The sequence below is a fragment of the Bemisia tabaci genome, chromosome 7 (genome assembly GCF_918797505.1).
Source record: "Bemisia tabaci chromosome 7, PGI_BMITA_v3".
NCBI classification, from domain to species: Eukaryota; Metazoa; Arthropoda; class Insecta; order Hemiptera; family Aleyrodidae; genus Bemisia; species Bemisia tabaci.
The window spans coordinates 1,577,504-1,591,996 of NC_092799.1; the positions used below are offsets into that span (position 1 = coordinate 1,577,504).

At 41.7% G+C, this 14,493-nt stretch overlaps 1 protein-coding gene and 1 long non-coding RNA gene across 2 annotated transcripts in view; both read right to left on the reverse strand.

Annotated features, from left to right (window-relative positions):
• Nucleotides 1-6,403, reverse strand: part of LOC109036739 (pyrokinin-1 receptor) — a 93,734-nt gene extending 87,331 nt beyond the window's left edge. Inside the window, exon 1 of the mRNA XM_072303050.1 lies at nucleotides 6,146-6,403. Within this exon, the coding sequence (XP_072159151.1) occupies nucleotides 6,146-6,246 (101 nt within the window). The 5' untranslated portion in view covers nucleotides 6,247-6,403. The remainder of the gene's footprint in view (nucleotides 1-6,145) is intronic.
• Nucleotides 6,404-6,414: 11 nt separating this feature from the next.
• Nucleotides 6,415-14,493, reverse strand: part of LOC109036740 (uncharacterized) — a 226,627-nt gene continuing 218,548 nt past the window's right edge. Inside the window, exon 5 of the long non-coding RNA XR_011900311.1 lies at nucleotides 6,415-6,563. This is a non-coding gene — a long non-coding RNA (uncharacterized lncRNA). The remainder of the gene's footprint in view (nucleotides 6,564-14,493) is intronic.

Here is a 14,493-nt window from a genome sequence, read left to right on the forward strand (position 1 = left end):
TCAACACAAAATATATCCGATTTCAAGTTGAGGAGCCTCGATCAACACCCCTTCTTTCTCCAAAATATTAAAACAAAATGTGTAATTTTGGACATACAATTTTGATTTGGCGCTAGAATGTTTTGCGAAATGCAAATTTTTCATACGCAACTACACAAAACTACCCTTAGGGATAAAAGAAACGAATAGTTGTTTTTACAAATTGGAGGATAGGGGTGCACCTTCGAGGAATTTAACATTAGGACCCATGTCTGTCATTCTTCATATGTTGGAGCGCCTTCAATTTCGTATGATACTGTGCAACACCTATGTTGTGAAATAGTTGTTTGAAGCGCCGTGGCACGGCGCGGCTGCGTGCTGCCAGCGAGGAACGCGCTTCGGCGCCTACAAACCTAAGGGGATACTTCAAGCATTGCGTAATGCGTGAAGTATCCCTTTAGGTTTGTAGGCGCCAAAGCGCGTTTAGCGGCGGCAGCACGCCGCTTCGCTCCGTTAGGCTCTAATATTTAAACTCGCGGAGTCGGCGTTTTTCAATTCTTGATTTTGAAATGTTTGTACCGACAAATGCATGGATTATTCTCAGTTAAATTGCTGGGGGAAAAAATCATATAAATCAACGGTGTAAGTTGGCAATCACATAACTCGGTTTGCGATGTCACATACTTCCAGTCATACTTTATTTTTTAAACGGAAAACTACTCAACGGCAATTCTCTAAAACTGCCGTGATTTTCTTCTCTGCGCGAAGAAAATTCTGAAAAAACTTCAAGGAATGATGTCAATTTGTTCGCCTTTAAAAAAACAACATAGAGGCGGAGATTTTCAGACACCGCAAGCGAGTTATGTGATTGCCGACTTACACCGTCGATTTAATACATTGGTTAAGATTCAATGTCAATAATTTTCGTCGCGTGAATCATGTTCGATGTGAAATTTTGGTTGAGAAACATATATCGGAATGCTTAACTCGGTAGCTTTTCCAGTGGTCCATTTCCTTGTTTCCCTAAGAATTCCCTGACTTTTCAGGTTTTCCGGACCGCCGCGACGGCAATCCTGAATGACAGTTTTCCGGAGGAATTCGTCCGGCGCTTACCCCAATATGTTAAGGAATGACCCCGACTGACACTGTAGTTACAACTTGGCTTTGGCCGCACGCGGAAATGCAGCTACTGCCAAAGGGACTTGTCCGAAAATGCCGCGGCGGGAGCATGTTGGCCCAATTCAAAGGCAATCAATTCACTGGCTCCGGTGATCCACTCCAGCTGGATTTTCAACACCACCGTGTCGCCGTTTTTCCACCCGGACGCCACGACGACAGTGACTCATGCCCGCTATTAGTCCTCACTCTCAACCCCATGTTGCCACATTTCCTCATTTTCCCGACCAAGGAACCTAAGTGTATTCCGTCCGAGCTTCCAACATTGAATATAACGAATCAATTTCTTACAAGGATGTACATTTCGACGGTGTAAGTTCGCAATCACATATCTCGTTTGCGGCGTCTGAAAATCTCTACCTCGTCTATGTTACTTTATTAGAGGAAAACAAATTGACATCAAACCTTGAAGTTTTTGCAGAATTTTCTTCGCACAGAGAAAACAAATCACGGCAATTTTGAAGAATTGCCGTGGAGTAGTTTCCCGTTTAAAATATCTAGTGTGACAGGAAGTCTGTGACGTCGCAAACCGAGTAATGTGATTACCGACTTACACCGTTGATAAGAAATTTTAGTGTATTCTCCTAAGGAAATACATTTGTCCATATTCTTTCTAATTTTCACACAAGATTAGAAAAAAATCAGTGAAAACAGTCGGAATTATCGAATATTTTCCTGGTAAACATGCAATTTGAGAAGGAAAATTTGGCAACATTGGTGTTTTTCAATTAGGAAAACCCAGCAATTCTTTGAAAAAAATACTCTTCACGGTGGAGACTTTTGCGGCTTTAAAAAATAGTTACGTTCCTTCAAATCGTCGTCCCTCTGACGTAAGGGCGTATCTAGATTTCTGCATGCGCTCCAGAGGGCATGGGTTTATATGTAAAACAGGGCTCACGCGAAATCGAGGTACGCCCTTACGTCAGAGCGACGACAACATGGGATAACTTTCATACTTCTACACATTTAAAAGTGTCAAAAGAGCCAACAAACCAAAGTGCACTCCTGCATTTAAGACTTGAAGGTATCCGAAAGCGAATCTCCTTTTCAATTACCGAGCGGGCACGGTGAAAACTTACGCAAATGCGCGCTAACTTTTTTCGTTTATCTGTTTTTCCGAGTGCAACATGTGATCACGTCGGGCGAGCGAATCAGCTTGCATTGTCTTTGCGAGCGCCCTAGATGAGGGGGAGGGAGGGATGCAACATTCGTTTAACAATATTCAGAACATTTAATATAAGGGCGGAAAAAGTTCCGTTTTATCAGTTGCAGGGAAACTTTTGACCTGGGTTACTCTCGGAAGCAGGGTTTCCGCTTAGTATTCACCGGGCGTTGGGATTCTGGATGCACTCATTGTGTCTCTTTTAAATTTCGTCGCTTCGTTGAGGAAAGGGCATGAGTGGATTTTCGAATGAGCCTTGAATCTCCTAGATGTTACTCGGTAATAGGGTTCAGGTGAGACGAGGATCGTGTCCTTTGTTAAGACGGACAGTATGCCTCGGCCGGCGAGAGCTTGAATACAGATTGAGTGTTTGCCCGGGGAGTTGGGAGCGGCGCTTCAACTGGGACCTCGGACATACATGGAAGCTCGTTAGGGTGTTTTTCTCCCTCGCCGAGAAGCGGCATTGTCGCGAATTGAGAGAAAATCCGAATCATATCGATTTTTTATATAAAAAAGGCTCAAATTTTGATAGGATCGTATGGGTTCTTTGTGAGGGGCACAGGTAATGCACACTTGCGTGAGTGGCTGACTATCTTTCCCGCACAAAGCACGTTCGTGGTAATTTTTCCGATTATCGTTGCCACACAAAATCACTCTCGAAAATAACAGTATCTCACATTCTCGTGAACTAGCATATTTTTACCCTGGTTGTTTTTATTTATCGCAAAATTGTCGGACATGTTATCGATTTAAGACACGCCTTAAAAAAGCATACACTGAAAAAAAAAAAACACATTGGATCTAGAGTCCAGACTTTTAAAAACATCGACAAGAAAAAACACTCTTGATTCAATCAGATTTAAGCTTAAATCAAGAACCAAGCTTCTTAATTTGCGCGGATTTCCTTTTGATTTAAGCTTAAATCTAATTGAATCGAGAGTCCTTTTTCTTGTCAATGTTTTCAAGAGTCTGGACTCTAGATTCAATGTGTTTTTTTTTCCAGTGTACCAAATAATACGATTAAAATATAAAACTTGAAACATGCGCGTTTAAAAATTTACTAAAATAACTATTTACGTTGTATTCGTTAAAACTGACACGGATAACTGAATCAAAATACGCTACATTCAACGGCAATTCATTTAAAGTGCCGTGATTTTTTTTCCCAATGCAAAAAAATTTTTGCATAAACTTCATGGGATGATGTCGATTTGTTTTTTTTTTAAAGAAAATAATATAGAGGCGGAGATTTTCAGACACCGCAAACGAGATATGTGATTGCGGACTTACGCCGTCGATATACCGTATCCTGCGGTGCTAAGGGAGAACGCCATACGAACATTCGAGAGTTGCCAAATTTCCACCCATAAAATGTTTATCTTTGAGGAAAGGTACGAATATTTGTCCTTAAAATTTTCAGATCTTTTATATTAAATTGCGAACAAAATCGTCTGAAACTTTTGAGGAAAAATATTCACCATTTACACAGTAAATTTATTTTTTATTGAAAGAAATATGGCAACGTCTGGAGGCTCATATGGCGTTTTTCCTTAGCAAAGCAGCATTGACCGGCCCTTTGAATCTCTTGACCAACAACCCTTTCACGCGACTGAGGGAGGGACCTGTTCTCTGAACCGAAAAGCGCCTGCAGAACTTACCGGTTAAATTGTACGATGATATAATTTTCGTTCAATTTGGCATCTAACAATGCTCGAGCTCTCTTGGTTCCGATCAAGTTGCGGGAATCTTCCGATCACAGAAACAAAGTCTCAACTTTGATTCCCTTCTTTGAATAACGAAGCAGGCCGCGAGAAAATTGCCATACAAACTTTTACAGGTTTTGAGAGGACTGGGTAGAATTTTAAGAGCCATACTTTGTGCTTCGTATTTGTAGTCGCAGATTAATGGAGTTTACAGCAGATCCGGTTAGCTTCACCTCAATTAGTGATGCAATTCTGTAAGGCTTCCTTTTTCTGGTGGAACCATATAAGCCTGACGCCTTTTCAGTTAATAACTTAGTGGAAAATCCATATCAAATTTCCGAGTACATATACAGCCTAACTGACATCATCAGATGAACCCAGATGGTTTGGTGCTCCTGTTAATATATGATTCAAGTAGCGCATCAGTGGTGGGAATCGCCTTCATTCTAGCAAGATAGGCAAAATGAGCTTCATTACGTTGTCATGGTGGTATCGCTCATCCAAGGTGCTGCAAGCAATGAAGGATTTTTAACATCCCGGGGTAAAAGCTCCTCAATGAGTTATGAAAATTTATATTATACTATTTAAGAAATTTAAAAAATGTATGCTCTCTATTTATATTCTATTTATAAATCAACTATCTTTAAATTAATAAATGTCCATCTGGCGAAAGCTTGTGTTGAATAATGGGTCGGTTGTGCTGGCAACAGAATCGTGTTTTGATGCTTGATTCTTTCAAATGAGCTAAAAATAGTAAGATCTGCCCGAACCGCAACTTTCTACGTTTAATATTGACCAAGATATCGCGCTTTGAAAAGTCGGGTTTTTGACGTCATCCACCGCCGTCGTGACACCGCGGAGTCTTCCACCTATCTTTCATTAGTCGCAGTGACGCACTGGTTACTCAACTTGAAACTTGGATGAAAAGAAAGTGGAAGGAACCAAGGGTGTCACGACGGCGGAGGATGACGTCACAAACCCGACTTTTCAATAGGCGATATCTCGGTAGAAAGTTGAACGTCGAAAGTTGAGGTTTGGGCAGATCTTAATTGCCAATCTACAAGAATTAAGCATCAAAAACGATTCTGTGAGCAACGCAACTGACCAATTATCGATTCTCGTCGGAAAACGAGGCTTCTCTGAGAATCAACTCAAATCGCCCAAAATTTCACGTACCTTTTCATTTCGAACTTGATCATTTCTCGACACTTGGGCCCATCTACGCCAGTAGTTCATTTCGGTTGCCTTTAGAATGCCCTGGGACCGTTTCTTCAACTACTACACCTCGCTGCCACAGGTTAATGCGCTAGGGCACTCTGCGACGCGAACAGCGACCGCACTGTGTTTAGCGCAATGCGTGAAGTATTCTTGCAGTCTTGTAGGCGCTAATGTGCGTCTCGGGCCGACCAGCAACCGCACGGTAATTTGCGCAATGCGTGAAGTATTCCCACGGTCTTGTAGGCGCTAATATATGCTTTGCGGCAACCGGCGAGCGGCGGCCGCACTATGTTTGACGAGATTAGAAATAATGATACAGCATTAGATTTGAAAGAAAATGTAGGAACAGAGGTGAGATAATAAGTTTGAGGGATGACTGGGTAAAATTGATTAAGAGACGTGCAGAGTGCAGAAAAAAAATATTCGAATAAAGAGCCAATTGAAAATTAAATGAAATAAAAGGCAGAAGCCAATGCGAATAAATTTTCACCAGTGGCGTGTTGTTAATTGCGATATATCGATTGATCTTTCATTTATGTGTATGTTTAGTATAAGTCGCTTTTATGGCGCGTTAGGAGGCTCTGCGACGCCTACCAGCCATAGGAATCTATATTGGTAGAGATCCTCTGGAGGTTGTCATCTCTTCATCTCTTGATGGATGCCCCCTACCTCCCGTTTGGATGGACGCCCTCTCCGTCGAATACCTGGGGGAGGGGGGGGGGCACTCCAACATCTTCTTCGGCAACCTAGTATCAGCCATTCTCTGCACATGCCTATACCATACCAATTGCTTGGTCATGATATCCTGCACAATCGTCCACTCAACGCCCATCATCTCAAAGTTTTCAAGTTGACGGTGACAGTTATGAGCGGAGTTGTCTGGAGTTATAAAGGGAGGGTGACTTACCTATGCCAAATGGTGTACATCTCGAAGGGGAGCCCGGAGACGAGGAGGAGGAGATCGGAGACGGCGAGGCTGAAGAGGTAGAAGTTGGTGGCGGTGTGCATGTGCTTGTTGCGGGCGATGACGATGCAGGTGGAGACGTTGCCGACGATGCCCGAGACGAGGATGACGACGTAGGCGCAGGTGATGGGCACGACGATGCTGAGCGGGTCCCGGTCCTGGAACACCGAGACGGCCGTAGCCGCCCCCGTGACCCCGCCACCCCCGCCCCCGAGGCTCCCGTTCCCCGCCCCCGCCCATCGCTCCGACGACCGCTCTTCCGCCAAAGCAGACAAAGACATGACGTCATAGCGACATGTCAGTCGCGAGCCGCCGCCCCGAGCGTCATAGCCCAAGCCCCACGCCCCGGCTCACCAACCACCTGAAACAAAAAACGCCACCACAGATTCAGCATCGTCCCAGCGGGCCGATTATTGGAATTTATAGACAAAGCTATAGACAAAGAAAACATAGGAAGTATAGAGCGATCCTATGGGTTGACATGGTTGGTTCTTACAGACTAAGGAAGAAAATGATGGACTAACTGTCTGATTTTCGGTGGGTTGCCGTTAGTTAGTCCATTACCTACCTCCTATGTCCATTGCCACCACCCGCTTCCACCAATAGGATCCCTCCAAATCCCTTTTGTCTTTTTTGTCTATAGCTTTGTCTATCATCAGTTTCAATAATCGGCCTGCAGGCATGGAACAGCATGCACTTGCACTACCGTGGTGCAGCCTCCGGGTTGCATGTGACGCTACGTATGAAGCCACGCTTCCACAAGCAGCCCACGACGTTGAGTCAACCGCGCGAACAGGTGCAATGATTTTAAACCTGTCTGCGGGCTCATTATTGAAATTGATAGACAAAGCTATAGACAAAGAAGACAAAAGAGATATGGAGGGATCCTTGGTGGAAGCGGGTGGTTGCAATGGATAAAGGAGGTAGGTAATAGACTAAGTAACGAATGAATGTAACTTCATTCCAAGGTTGTAAAATTTACTCGAACAATTCAAATTTTTACAGAAATGCACCGGGGCGATTTTTGGTCAAAATGTGTCGGATTTTTCCACGAGATCAGACGAAAAATCAGTGAAATTTTCAGGTAGAAAACTAAAACATTCTTCAGCCAAAAACGAGATTTGCTCGAACTTTCGCCGTATGAACATTCGAGAGTTGCGAAATTTTCTCCTATAAAAGTTATGTTTTTGAGAAATGTTATGAATATTTTTCCTCAAAAATTTAAGGAACTTTAGATGAATTTGTGAACAAAAACTTTAGATGAAATTGCGAAGAAAATTATCTAAAAAGTTGGAAGGAGAGAATTCAAAAGTTTACCGGGAAATCCGTGTTTTATGCAAGCAAATTCGGTAACACCTGAGGGTTCGGTTATGGGCCATTTCGTCAACGATTTTTTGTCCGCGCACCTGCTTTTTCCAGTAATTCACGTCCACGCGTTTTTTCGGCACGGGAGTTTTGGTCCACCTGCCAGTTGAGACCAAAAGTTAATTGGCTCACATGTAAATACAAAAGACAATTACTCACGACATTTTTGGATGAAAATGTAAAATGTCTTGGAAGAATGAGGGTTTGCTTGTTTTTTTGTTTTGTCTGTTTGGTCCAACGGAGAATAATATATAGTTGAGAGTTTTGGTAAAACGGGGGGAGCGTCAATTACATAAGACAAAATTCACTAAAACTCTCTACTCCTCTTTAGTGTAACAGGACTTAATTATCTTTCAAGATTTTCCCACCTTGTTATACCTGAACCGAATAAACCGCTGTATTTGCCTCAGCTAAAGGCTCTTGGATTTTTCCAGTGTACGATAAGTATCTTGATTTATTTTGCGTGGAAAGATCTGTACTTTTAAAGGGTGCCTGTCATTCCTAATACGTTCAATTTCGTATAATACTGTGCAACACCTCTGTTGTAAAATAGTTGCTTCAGGCGCCGGCCGTAATAATGTGACGGAAGATTAAAATGGAAATAGCCTCCATGCACGCTGGGCTTATCAATTTCCTTCGACATTTTTGCAGTTATGAATGCATAGCTGAAGTGCGCTCCAGCTAGAATTGTATTAAGCAAATGGGTAATTTTTATAGGAGGATTTTAAATAAACAATTGGTTAGAAATGAAAAGAAAAGAATAAGAACTATTTAAAACGAAAATCCGAGTATCGGAACTTGGCTGTTTTGAAAACGCCTTCAAATGCGGCGTGATACCTCACGCATTCCAGAGAGTTCAAATAGTTGTATCATTGCGCCGCCGCCGCACGGCGGGCGGGCGGCCAGCGCGGAACGTGCATTGGCGCCTACAAATCTAAGTGAATACTTCAAGCATTGTGCAATGCGTAAAGTATCCACTTAGGTTTGTAGATGCCAGTGAGCCTCTCGCGCTGGCAGCACACCGCTCCGCTCTGTTAGGCTTTAATATTAGTAATCGCATTGTCAGTGTTCTTTAACTCATAATTTAGAAATGTTTGCACACTCTGCATTGATTATTCTCACTTAAATTGATGGGAAAAAGTATGTGTCAATTTATCAAAGGAGAATAATAATATAATGTGTATTTTTTAAATATTGGTGTTTCCGTGTCAAATTTATTAATTTCCAAAGCACTTTAATTTTTTCTTTTACATTTTGTGCTTTTATTGTGCTGCAGCGAGGTGTACGCGCAACCAAACGCTCAAAATTTGACGTATTTGACTCTAAATGATCGATGTACAAATGGGTTAAAACTAAAGATTGCGCGCTTCTTGGTTTTTTCCCCTTTTTTATTCATTTTTGCAGTTTCTGTCGGCACAACTGCGGCTTATTGAGATTAATGTCGCTTGGAAAAGGTTTTAAAAATATTTTCCACGTGTTAAAAATCGATAATATACCTCATTTGACCATTAAAACCACCCGCTTCCATCAATAGGATCCCTCCATATCTCTTTTGTCTTCTTTGTTTATAGCTTTGTCTATCGATTTCAATAATCGGCCCGCAGGAGTGGCATGTGTAGAAAGAAAAAAGATCAGAAAAACTTTCAAGGGCAAATTGTAAAACAAGACGTGAGCAGTGACAACAATAATCTCAGGGAGCGCTGATTAATCAGTTTATTATTTCGACGTAAATCGCAGCAATAAGGTCCCGACCACCGCGATAATTATAAGGGGAGGAGAAACCTGAGTGTCGTCAGATTCGAGCTTAATTCATCCACTCCATTAGGCTCCCGAAATACCCACAAACTTATCCATAAAATAGATTAATGAGCCAACAATTCCTCATTTGCCAAATTTCAGATAAATTATTCTCCTTGCAGAGCCTTTGATTTAATTTGACATACTTGCTGTTACATATGCAAAAAAAAATGTTAATTCATCTTCTTGAGGCGTTGGTAACGCAGTAACGCAAATTTTTCATGGCATCGATGGCTCTAACCTTGGTTGCAGCCATCATGGTCCAGGAAAAGAAAAATTCGATGTAGAAAATTAGAAAAATATTCCTGGGAAAACATTTTTGAAAAACTGAAGGAGTGCACTTATAGCCTTAGGGTCGTATTTCTAGTCGTTTCTTAAACAATTCCGTTTCTTAGTAGGTCTCATAGTTAACATCGTGATAAAGGGAGGTTCAAGCAGACTTTCATTATAGCATCATCAAAATGATGATTTGACCAAATCTTGAGTACAATTTTACACCATGAAATGGATTACAAAAAGTCATCATAAACGGAGGAAAATATACCGCGATTTTGTACATATGAAAATGGCCTTAAATTTTGTCAAAATCATAGAATTTTTTCTGCCATATATTTTTACTTTTTGCGTTGGAAACACATTGTAATATCTTGCAAGGGTCCATTTCAAAAGTTATTCTGCTGAATTTCATTCGAGATTGGCAAAAATTTTCTTCATTACGATACTATGTTAAGGGTCTCTTTCACTGGAAAAAAAAACTGTGGACGTGGAAGCCGTTGTTGCGGTCTATATAGCACCACCGGCCGTCGCGGACTCAAAGGCCGACACTTACGGGTGGAGCAGACGTTGCTCCGGCCTCTGAGCCCTCAGTGAACGGTAGTGCTGTATAGTCCGTAACTACGGTTTTCACGCCCGCATTGTTTTCCCCCAATGTTGATCTTCCCTTAATTGCGATGTAAACCATTGGATCTGCCTAAGGATCAAAAGTAATTATATTTAGGCATGCTGTCACAGGAATTTCTCGTTGAAACAACAGGAAATCTCCTTGTTTTAATCTGCATTCCTATCATTTCAAAAAAGACATCCGGCGCCTTGAGGTAGATTTCCGATTGATTCGACAGGAATTTCTGTCACAGCCTTGTTTAAATTTGTTTTTCTTTTCACCTTGTGTTGCTTTCATCTCGTCTCTGACCCAGATCGGGAAAACATAGACCAAGATCGGGCAGTTAGCCGGAACTCGGCGTCGCGATAAACCCACTCAACAAAAGGAGTCCCTCAGCGAGGGGTTCCCAGATGGGTTTAAATTAACATCCTATTATCATAAGGCTGGCGCCGACTGCCCACCACTTTCCTTATGTAATGAATAATTTTTTAGCAACTCCCCCGGAGAGGTTGCTGAACCGTAACAGGGAGCGGATTTTTCTTGACCCCCATTTTATCTGCCCTTTATTGACACTCGTGCTGAAGGGAACTCTGAAGGGACGGGGGGGGGGGCGAGGAAGCTCGACTATTAAGTTTTACAGAAATATCAACCCCTCCTCGTTATTTGTTTCCTTCGCCGAGTTGCTTTTCTGTCCTGTTACTGCCGCGCTAAAGAATAACGCCGTATGAACATTTGAGCGTTGGAAAATTGTCCCCTATACTAAGTTCATTTTTGAGAAAAGTTATGAGTATACTTCCTTCAAATTTCGGGAATATTTAGATTGAATTGCAACTAAAATTGTTTTAAAAATTATAAGAAAAACTATTCACAAGTTTTTCTGAAATTCTGCTTTTCATCAAAGGAAATTTGGCAAGGCCTGAAAGCCTATACGACGTTTTTTCACGGAGGTACGGGAGTATATCTCCCTAAATGGGCTTCCGAGGCGTTGCTCAAAATGTCGTTGAAAAGTGGGTTCTTCCTTTATTTATCTTGCTCTCCGTTGACGAGATTTTGTCGGAGGAATGGTGCATTATAGAGACCTCGCGCGAACTGTCCAATAGTACAGGGGGATGCGAATGTTCCTTTCGGGGGTTTGAGATTTCCTTATGAGCTTGAGCAGTGGCACCCATTTGCGCCCAACTGTTGACGAGAGCCATGCAACGGCTTGCGAATAAAGTTTGTCAAACTAAGTTTCAGCTAGTTAACAGAAGAAGCGACGCGACGGTTCGCTTAGCGACAATAAGTAAGATTCATAAAAAGAATGCAATGTTCAACCCAGAAGAAGAAGAATTATAATAAATACCGCCCCTTGGTCTCTACCGTGGTCCGACCTCTAACCGTTCCCCGCGCCCTCTAAAGACCGATAAAACGCCTATACACTGAAAAAACTCGGTGTATTTACTAAGAAAAGGGCAAAATTACCAAGAACTCAGGGTTCTATTTGATCCCAGTTTTTTCTTGGTAAAATTATCATTTGTGGAATTGGTAATTTTACTGAGAAATCTCGGTAAAATTGTTGAATTTTCTCGGTAATTTTACTGGATCTTGGTAAAAACGCCAATACTTTTTATCGACTGTGGTAGAATTACCGATGTAAAATGGCAAAGTTACCGGGCATTGCTTACCAATAAAAGTGGTATTCTTACCTGGAAAAAACAGTAAAAATACCGGTTTTTAGGTAAGCTTACCAGTCTGTCTTAGTAAAATTACTAATATTTGGTAAAAAAAAGTGAGATGGTAAAGGTACCAACGGACCTTGGTAAAAACGCCGAGAATTTGTTTTCAGTGTAGGTATAAGCCAACGGTAGGTAAAAAAGCCATGCAGAAGTTTTGCCAGAGAAGCTCGCTCCTAGGTGTCAGGATGACTGAGCTCTTGCAGGCATCAACAATGATAATTCTTCGACGAGTTTTGGGAATCAGTCATTTGAAAAACAAATTATTTTATTTTGAAATAAATGGATACCTTTCGGAAACGGGGGTGGGGTCAACCTTTCAAGCATTAAGGGCCCGTACTTCAGAAATAAAGCCCTGATTTGCATTACGGATGCATTACCAACAACATGTAAAGAAACAAGAAAGTAGCTTTACATAGTACTCGGAGAAACCGATTGTTAAATTTACGTTTGGAAGTAGAAGGTCGTCCACTTCGGCCGGAGGTTCCTCGGTGACTTTTCGTTTCACCCTCTCGTCGAGGGTAAAATTGGCCACAAGCATGAGAGACTTCCGGTCGGCGAAACTCCGAGCATGCATGATAGATGAAAGTGTCGAAGCATGAAGTTGGCGACACACCTCGCCCTTCCATTAATGGCGAACCTGTGTCAAAAGCACCAATTGTTTCGGCTTGGCAAACTAGAACAAAGGCTGAGTGATCCCCGGTTGCCATTATAAGTATTCGATCGAAAATAGTCCAATCGCAAACGTCATCGAATGTAAACGAAACGATAGAACGACACGAACGGATAGAATATCACATTCAATACTTGTTCCTTCCGACCGCTTATTGAAAATAGTGACAATAAAATCATTTCTGCGTTGAGAGAGGGCAAGAAAATCCCAAAGCGCCTTCAATTAGGCCAGATGCAACACAGACAACTTCGGATCAAGTTTAGTTGTATTCAAACGTTTAACACCGTACGTTTGGATTGAGCTACAAAAACAAACGTGGCAGGACGGATCTAATCAGGTAACTTTCCACTCAACTGAAATCATCGAACTTTGGGTATTTTTAATAAAATTTTAATAAACTTTTTAATAATATTTTCAAAAATTCAAAATATCTCATGTCAGTTAATAATTGCATTTCAAGTGAGATTTTTACATACACCAGACCTGGAGTCTTACTTGACGAGAAAAATTTACATTTCAGAAAGGAGCTTTGAGTCTATAGGTATCAATAATTTGATAATATTGGTAAATAGTAATGGAAGTAGACGATCCGATGTCCTTAAAATAGAAGCTTGACAGGGACGGAATTTGAGCCCACCCAAGGCGACGGTGACACCGTAAATAGCGGTATGTTTCGCCAACTTCCTGCTCAGTATACTTTTACAAGCGAAAACCGCTCAACTCCGCCGAAAAATCAATATAAATACGTGAGTCTTGTCGTAAATGCAAGGGAAGAAGAATGCAGGTCGGCAGAGTGCATCGATAGCGGCAACAGGGTTGTGGTTTCGATGCACGAGCAACCCCATCCCTGTGGCGAAGACTTCGTCTCCTTGATGACGAAATCGCGTAACTGCACTTAGAGATGAGCCTCGTCATCCATGTCCCCCGCGGTGCACGTAATGGTTGAGTTACGCGGTTTTGCGTTGTCTTGCGCTCCTATAATTTTCGCGCGCTTGCGGCTATAATTGACTTCCCTGCAATCTCACCCATTTTCCCTTTTCGTAGCTTTATCATAGATCCAGCCTGAAAATTGAGCCGGGAGGAATCCGTCGCTGTCCAGGAATTCGTCCCGTCCGTGGTCATACCAGGACATTCTCATCTGAGCTCGGTTGGGCGGGACTCGGGCTTTGTGACTTTGGCGTTCCTCTGAGCTGGCAAAACAAAAGTCGTGCCTTGATTGAAATCAAGGGTCCGGTGGAGACACAATTTGTGACTCACGTGGAGAGGGACCTTATAAATTCATGACTTGGTTATTTATACAATGGAAAAAAGTCTTTTTGACCCAGAGTCCAGACTCTTCATTTAAGCGGATTTCCTTTTAATTCAAGCTAAGTCCGATTGAATCAAGAGCATTTTTTTTTTTCGTGTCAAATTGTTTGAGGGTCTGGAAATTTTCTTGTCTGGTGTATACCAGAAGAAAGAAATGTTCCGTTTAATTCCGCGCACTATCACCCCTTCGAATCATGAGACCTACTATGCTGCCCTGCTGAGGAAAAAACTTGGGAAAAACGCCGTATGAGCCTTCAAGCGTTGCCAATTTCTTTTGATAAAACAAGAATTTCCTGGTAAGCATATGAATATTTTTATTATTTACAAAGGAAAACAAATTCATCGGAGAAAGTTTCTTTTAACTGAGTTAAAAGATTGGATTTTTTTTGACCTCTCCTTCTAATTTTTTGCATGGCGATGGAATTACTTATAAACTTATTAAACCTTCTGATGCATTAATAAGGATATCAATATAATCTATTGAATGTCAAAATAAAATTTTGTAGGTAATAAGTTTATTACAATCACAACTTCTATTTTTCGTCGTGTAAAATCA